The 8653-nt window shown below is 48.7% G+C and overlaps 1 protein-coding gene across 1 annotated transcript; it reads left to right on the top strand.

The window, feature by feature from the left end:
* Positions 1-449: 449 nt before the first annotated feature.
* On the top strand, positions 450-3881 carry Ocstamp (osteoclast stimulatory transmembrane protein). Its single transcript, XM_052723731.1, has 4 exons — positions 450-476; positions 985-1058; positions 1288-2287; positions 3334-3881. The coding sequence occupies exons 1-4, from the start codon at positions 450-452 to the stop codon at positions 3775-3777; spliced, it is 1545 nt and encodes a 514-aa protein (XP_052579691.1). The 3' UTR covers positions 3778-3881.
* The last annotated feature ends 4772 nt before the right edge of the window (positions 3882-8653 follow it).

The raw sequence follows: 8653 nt of genomic DNA, 5'->3' as shown, positions 1-8653 counted from the left end.
AGATGGCAGTGAGAAGCCAGATGTCCATGTTTCATTTTGACCCCTGAATCCAGCTGTGGTGTGACCTCCCTCCTGCTGTCACTAGTGTGAGCACCGAGGAGTTCAGAGTAGGTGTGTCTCCAACGCTGAGCTCACGGCAACTGCTGAAGAAATATTCCCTGAGGGCCGGAGAGACAGCCCCACTCAGGGACGTGCCTGTTGCACAGGCTCGGGGACCTAATTTCAATGCCCAGAACTCATGTGAGAAAGCCTGGGTGTGAGAGAACACACCTGCGATCCCAGCGCTGGGAGGTGGAGACGGCTCCCAGGGCCTTGCTGGCCTGCCAGTTTAGATAAGCCAGTGAGAGACCCTGTCTCAGAAAAATGTGATGGACTGTGAGAAATCTCAGTCAGTGAAAGTGCCTGACACTAAGCTGGGAGACCCAAGTTCAATCCTTAAAATCCAAGTGATGGAAGGGAAGAAGCAGATCCTGGAAGTAAGTCATTCTGTGACTCTCGCAAATTGTCCTCTGACTTCTACACACATGGACACACATGCATACATGTGCACGCATGCACACACACACTCACACGCATGCATGCACACACACGCACACACAGAGGCATGCAATCACCCATACACACACGAGCATGTGTGTACACACACATGTGCACACCCACACATACACAGAGGCATGTAAGCACCTACACACAAAATTAAAATGTGATTTAAAAAATTGAGGTGCAGAATGAATGATGTTGACATGCAGGCACAAATTTACACAATAAATAAAAATAAATGTCATTTCAATGATTAATATAAGGCTGGTTGAAGAGAAAAGGTCCCTAAGAGTCCCTCCTTGTCTGTAAATGACAAGGGGATACTGAGATCTGTAAAGAAGAGTATGAATGGGACCACCAGTGAGCCCCACCGACTGTGTTGGGGGGAGGGAGGGTGACATTGCCGCCCCTCGTTCTCTCCTTTTACTGCATTCTCTCTTTCAGCCACGTTTCTCCTCCCTCCACTACTTAGCCGCGGCTCTCAGAGCCCAGTCCAGATACCTAGCCCACATCCTCAAGTATTGCATAGACATTAGGCTGTTGACTGACAGCCCTGTAGACTTCTGGGGAAGGCTCTGATTGGTTCCGCTTGTGTTACGCCCACCCCCATGGACGGAATGCCTCTGATTGTTCTCTCTGGATAGTGTGCTTGTTCCTGTGGTTCTAAGAGTGGAGTCTATGAGCAGCCTGGGACAAACGACACCCTCACCCTCCTGACACGGGGCTCCCCTGTTTCCTTGTGTGCAGGTGGAAGTTCTGGCGCTTGGGAATCTGCAAGGCACTTGTCCCACTGCAGAGGGCCTGGAAAGCCTTCTCCCAGCCTGTCCCAGCCAGCTGCAGTGACCTGCTGATTCAGCTGCTCCTGTGTGTTTCCCTGGCCAGTGTCACCGCAGGCCTGGTTCATCACTGGCTGATCTCTTCACAGCTTTATCCTCGGGGACCCCCTGCCCTGGTGACCACTGTCTGTGGTCTCCTGGTCTTCCTGAGCCTGGCCCTGGTGCCACCCATACGCTGCCTATTTGCACTCAGTGTGCCTACCCTGGGCTCCGAGCAGGGCCGCCGGCTGCTCCTGTCCTACAGTGTAGCCAACCTGGCTGTCGCTGTGGTGCCAAATGTCTTAGCCAATGTGGGTGCCGCTGGGCGAGTGCTGCGCTGTGTTACTAAGGGCTCGTTGGAGAGTCTGCTTAACACTACTTACCAGCTGCGCCTGGCATCCCAGGCACTGGGCTCAGTCGGCCATGCCGGCGGCCGGAGCCTGGCGTTTGAGGCACAGGGCAACGGTTCAGTCTTCCGCCTTCACATGCACATGGTCACTCAGCAGATCCTGGAGGACTTCTCTGGCCTGGAGTTCCTGGCTCAGGCAGCCCTGGGGATTCAGCGGCTAGTCACCGGGCTGTTTATGCTGGGCCTCCTGGGCGAGTCTGCCTGGTACCTTCACCGCTACCTCACTGACCTGCGCTTCGACAATATCTATGCCACTCGGCAGCTGGTTCGGCAGCTGGCCCAGGCTGGTGCCACACATCTGCTGGCCTCTCCACCTCCCTGGCTGCTCCAAGCCGCCCAGCCAAAGCTGTCGCACGAGGAACTGCTGAGCTGTCTCCTAAGGCTGGGACTACTGACACTGCTCCTAGTATCTACGGCTGTGACAGTGGCCACAGACTATGGGGCCTTCCTCCTGGCGCAGGCAGCTGTGGCCTGGGCTCAGAAGTTGCCCACTGTCCCCATCACACTCACAGTGAAGTATGACGTAAGTGCACAGTGCACGGAGGGGAATGTTCTCGGAATTATTCAGGCGGGAGGGGTCTGCTCGTTTCTCTCTGAGTCATCATCCTTGGATATTCCTAGGTGTCAGAGCCATGATATGGAGACATGGGGAAGAGGTAAGCAGGACTAAAATACAGGGAGGGGCCAGGGCAGGCTACAGCCCCCAGGTACACACATACACACACACACACACACACACACACACAAACACACACACACACACCCGTGACTGCTTCCTCCAGCTGGGCCCGCCTCCCTTCTCACCTCCTTCCAACAAGGCCTTTGTGTTGTAGACCCATCAAAGAATCGAATCATTGATTGGTACTGAGCCCCATGATCTGATCCTCCCTGAAAACACCTTCACAGACACACCCACTCTGTACCTTGCAGACAATCCCATCAAACTGACTAGACCATCACAACACCCAAAGCATTGATGGGTGGGGCTGTTTCTGCTTTTTTTTTTCTTCTTTTTTTTAAAGACAGAGTTTCGCTGGGCGGTGGTGGCGCACACCATTAGTCCCAGCACTCGGGAGGCAGAGGCAGGTGGATCTCTGTGAGTTCGAGGCCAGCCTGGTCTACAAAGTGAGTTTCAGAATAGGCTCCAAAGCTACACAGAACAACCTTGTCTCCAAAAAACAAACAAACAAAAAAAGACAGGGTTTCACTATAAATAGTAAGTGACCTACAATTCAGTAATGTAGAACAGGCTGGTCTTGAACTCACAGAGATCCACCTGCCTCTACCTCCTGAGTGCTGAGATTAAAAGCATGCACCACTGCTCCCGATATACCCAGTGATTGGGTGGAACCCAGGGCTTCCTACATGCTAGTCATTGATACACCCCAGCTTTAGTTTTCTCTAAAATACTTGGCTCAAAGGTAGTAAGAATAACAGAGGTAACATTTGTGTGGCTCCGGTTTTGTGGCTACCGAGTCACAGTTGCCCCTCTCTTAACCCATTCTGTAGGTGGCAGGGATAGGGAACGGCCTGAGGGCACCTCTGACTCGATCCTTTTCTGTTTTGAAGGCCTCCTATAAACTCCTAGACTTCATCCACTTCGTTCTCAACCAGCCTCCGGTGGAGAGCGTGTTTGCCTCAGCACAGAGCTCCTTTCAATGGGAACTGTACTCCCTGCCCCACGACTGCCACCTGCCTCCGGCTCAGCCGCCCCGAGTCACTGCCGCGCTGGCCGCGGGCGCCCTGCAGCTGCTGGCAGGTGCCACCTTAGTGCTGCAGGCCTACGCTTGGCGCCTGCGGCACGCCATCGCCGCCTCCTTCTTCCCGGCCCAGGAAGCCAGGAGGGTTAGCCACTTGAAGGACCGACTCCAGAGGAGACACGACCGGAGTGACCGCCTGGACAGACAGGCCTGCACCATGGGCACCTGGGAACCCAGGGAACCCGTGCAGGAGATGAGAGCTCTGGAGTCACAGGGACCTCAGTCGCTTGGCCCCTCTTTGGCCTCCGTGTGACCTTGGGTAGGTCACTGCACGTCTTGGAGCCTCGCTTTCCGCATCTGCATAATGATCATGCATGGTAACCTTGATCTGCTTTTCACGTGGGATGTGCTGAAATCCTGGCGAGTGGAAGGCCTGGAAGAGTAGGGAAGGCACCTGCGTAGTAAAGAGGCTGGGAAGGCTGGGAGGACCAGGACAGCTCAGTTCCTTCCCAGTAGATGGAGAAATGACCTGGTAACATCCATGTGGAGATTATGCCTGTGGATTTACCTCAGCACTCCTCTGACTTAGAAGCCTCTGAATCCTCAGAATTTACAGTAATCTAAAAGTTTGAGTTTATAAATGAGTATATTTATTAAATATAAGAGTAAATAGTTTTGCTGTTTCCTGTTCCTTCGGGGCCTTTCTGTCTAGACTTACCAAGTTTAGTAAATAAAAATACAAGATGCTCTGTGGTGATATGTAGTGTACTCTAGTAAAATATGCCTGAAGATCAGAGAACAGAACAAGCCACTAGATTAAACATAGAGGCCAGGCAGTGGTGGCACACACCTTTAATCCTAGCACTCAGGAGGCAGAGATCCATCAGGCAGTGGTGGCACATGCCTTTAATCCCAATACTTGGGAGTCACATGCCTTTAATCCCAGCACTAAGAAGGAAGTGATGGCTGGGCGGAGAAAGGTATATAAGGTGTGAGGAGACAGGAACTAAAGGCTTTTCCGCTGGACCCCTTTGGCTGAGGACTTAGAGACATTCATTCAGAGGATTTGTGGAGTTGGCGAGGTGAGACATGGCAATGACTTGTTTCTTTGTCTTTTGATCTCTCAGCATTTACCCCAATATCTAGCTCTGGGTTTATTATTTTAAGACCCATTAGGAATTTGTTCAACAATGCTCAATTTTGAATTTCAGAGAAGGGACACATTTGTTTAGTATCCAGTGACACGTGGCTATGAACTTGGCCTCTGGTTAGCCATGCATGGCCTTGAGTTCCCCATAGTAGAATAATAATAAAATGACAAATTTCAAGTGAGAATCAAGTGTTCTGAGTTGGCTCTGTGGAGAGGGAGGGTATGAGAAAAGCAGGATGGGAAACATAAGGAGAAGTAGCCCCAAAGCCTGTATATTGTGCAAACACGAGGCTCATATCTATTTTCACAGCATCAGTACCATAATAAACATACAGGCGATGAACCACATCACTATGACTGTGGCTACAACAGATTCTTTAGCATCTGCAGTGACCTGAGAGAGAACGGCCCCATGGGCCCATATATTTGAATGCTTGGTCCCCAGTTGGTGGAACTGTTTGGGAAGGATTAGGAGGTGTGGCCTTGTTGAAGGAGGTGTGTTGCTGGCAGTGGACTTTGAGGTATCAAAAGACTCAGACCATTCCCAGTTAGCTCTCTCTGCTTCATGCTTGTAGATGAAGCTGTGAGCTCTCAGCTACTGCTCCAGCACCATGCCTGCCTGCCTGCCTGCTGCCATGCTCCCCGTCATGACCCTTTGGAAATTTAAGTCCCAAATGAACTTTTTCTTCTATAAATTGCCTTGGTCAAGGTGTTTTATCACAGCAATAGGAAAGTAACTATGATGGTATCACTTCTTTTCTTTCCCTTTTCTTTGTTTATTTTGTCTTGGGATAGGGTCTCATGTAACCCAGGCTGCCCTCGAACTCACCATGCAGGCAAGGATAACCTTGAACTTCCTGATCCTCCTGCTTCCACCTCCCACATGCTAGAATTACAACTAGCCCAGAATACAGAGCAGAGGAAGGGAGAGCCAACCTCAATCAAGGGGAAGGGGACGACCAAGGCCAGAGGCTATCCTCTGACCTCCACATGCGTGCTGTGCCCTGCATCTTCCCAGAGGTGCTCATAGGACCTTGTGTGTGCATGTGCGCACACACATACATACACAAACTGTGCACACAGGGAAAAGAAAAGAGAAGGAAGGAGTTAAGGAAGAAAGGGGGAAAGTTTAGATATTTTCCTTTCCGGTATAGACTCAGATTATTATATTTAATATAACTTCTCTGAATTAAGTACATCCAGTAGTATTAAAAGTGAAAATGAAAAGGAGAATAAGTTCGGACTAGATAAACAGATTTGTGGTTGCCAGTCTGAGATCCACTGCACAACTGAGCTGGGAAAGAGCGATTGAGGCTGCCTTTCACTGGCCACTAACCTATCCATGGAGGCCTTCCCACAGGAATCCCTGAAGACCCGCCTCCTGACACCATTATTTGAGAAGCTAGGATATCAGCATCTGAATTTGGGGCACACAGACCAGTCACCTCAGGGACCTTACAATAGCTAGACAGTCCTGTGGGAAGCAGGGGGACATTTTGGGACAACATGAGCTCTATTCTAAACTCTCGCAAGGTGGAAGAATTGAACCAACTCCCCTGAGGTTGACCTCTGCCCTCCAAATGTTTACTATGGCACGTGCGTGTGCACACACTCATACACACACACACACACACAAAAAAAAAAAAAAAAAAAAAAAAACCACGGTAAATAAATGCATTGCATTCCTGAACTCACAGCAGTTGTGGTTGCCTATCCAAAGTAAGCCTATCAACATCCTGGAATGGACTGGGGAGGGGCACACAGGCCTCACTCTTAGCGGAGGGGGAGCTATTAGCAGCCAGTGGCTACTGGGGTGGGGGAGTTCTTCTTCAGGGGCGTGGCTCCTGGGGGTTGCCCACACTCCAGAGGATGGCCCCACACCATGCTCTTACTGGCAGCACTAATTGGGTTTGTAATACATTGTATATACCCATGAAATTCCCAACGATTAAATCAGAATATCATAACAAGTAAATAAATGGACTACAGCAGGGCTGAGCACAGACATCCCGAATGTCGATCGGATGAATAAGTGGGTGTGGTGAATGAAGACTTGCCTTCCTCCTAACACAGAACCTCTCACACAGATCTGGCTCCTGTCTTAGCAAATCTGAAGTGTAGACTGACTCGCAGGGGCTCCTTGTTTGCCGGTAACAGAAAGTATCTCTGAGTGACTGAAAAGGCAAGCTGTAGGCGTTGGGAAGGTCCAGAATCTGCAGAGTCCTGGAGATCCATGAGCAAGGATCACGGGCAGGCTTTACAGCATCCATGCCAGAATGAATCAGTTTCCCATTCTGCTCAGGGTTCAAGTTCAGATTCATGACATGCTTGGCTAGGAAAAAGACAGGCCATCACTTTTTAGATGATCTTGACAGTTTTACAGGTCGAGTAAAGCTCTGTCTAGTGGGTTCTTCTCATACAATGGAAATCGGCATTCTTGAGTAAAGGTTGGGGTAGTCCTCGATGGTCAAGTATTGTCAGAACAAGGTGCCAGTTTCATGTGGCTAGGAAAAAAAATCCCCACAAATTGCTTGACCCACATTAACAGCAGCTGGGTAAATTGTCTGAAGTATCAGGAAGAACCACAGCCTTCCTCAGGCTGGCTGTCATCAGGCCTTCTTGACTAAGACCCTTAAGCTACTGAGACTTCACACAGAGGCCTTCCTAGCCAATGAAGTTCATGAGGAGCCTCCCAGGAAAGTTGGCAGGGGAGTCTTCTGCCATCTAGTGGTCACTGTGGGAAACTGCATCACTCCATCACTGTTCAGTTCCTAATCCCCGGGAGGCAGAGACAAGCGATCCTAAATTGAAGGGAGCCCAGGCTGCATAGTGAAACTCTGGCTCAAAATTAAAACACAACATTTTGGGAATGTTGCTACATATCTTTATACACAAGTTCAATTATTTCTTTAATATTCTCCTGAATTGTTAGATAAAAGGCATGTGACCTCCAATTTGGGTGCAGAATGTGTTCCAGAAATGTGACAGGAACGGCCACCCTACTCAACCTGACAAGGAACATTTTCCCAATTCTGTGACCAAATTGATTTCTTTTTATCCTTACCGAGCTAGTTTGCCAAAAATGTATGTAATTTTAAAAATATTTTTTCACTTCTTTGACCTATAGTGTGATTGGCCATTATATATACATTTACATGTATATGTGTATATATATACACACACACACACACACACACACACACACACACACACACACACACACACATATATATGGCTAATTTCTAATTCATTTCCAAATCTTCTAATTAATTTTCTTGTTCATACCTTACTCCACCTTTTAAAAATAATTAAGATACTAATTTTAAACAGTTTCTAAAAGCATTTTAATAAATTGACACATTTTTACATTTACTCCATATAGACACAAACAGTGTTTCCCCCATACATTTGCTTTTGAAATCCATCTTTCCCCAAAGACATTCCGGTTTTCTTTTTCTAAGAAAATCTTTATTTATTTGCTTGGTATGTATATGTGTGCCCATGCTACTGTGAGAAGGCCAGGGCACACCTGGGGAGCTCAGAGGCCAGCTCTCAGGGGCCGGTTCTCTCCTTCCACCATGTCGGTCCCTAGGATCTAACTGAGGTCACCAGGCTTGTTGGCAAGTGCCTTTACCCACTGCATCATCTCCAAGGTCCACCATGTTATTTATTGCTCCATAGTAAACTACCCTCAAAACTTGGTGACTTAAAATGATGGCCTTGGTTATTTTATTTTTGCTATATGTTTACTGGTATTGCCTGTATGGTTCTGCTTCACGTAATTCTCTATGCAGCTGAAGCCGCCCAAGGACTTGACTGTGTACAGTGCTCAAGATGGCTCACTCCTTGAGTCTGAAGTTGTGACAAGGATGCCTGGAAGGTGAGACATGCTGGGTTGCTGGGAAGAATTCACCTGTTTCTCCATGTTGCCTCTCTGCTTCTTTTGATTTCCGCTTGGTCTCTGGTAACTAGGTAATTTAAAGTCTTGCACAGGTTCTAGAAACATTGAAGACAAACCTGACTGCCAGGATGTCACAGG

This window comes from Peromyscus californicus, unplaced genomic scaffold (genome assembly GCF_007827085.1).
Source record: "Peromyscus californicus insignis strain IS unplaced genomic scaffold, ASM782708v3 Scaffold_7__1_contigs__length_154581171, whole genome shotgun sequence".
NCBI classification, from domain to species: Eukaryota; Metazoa; Chordata; class Mammalia; order Rodentia; family Cricetidae; genus Peromyscus; species Peromyscus californicus.
This window is presented reverse-complemented; position numbering and strand designations above follow the sequence as displayed.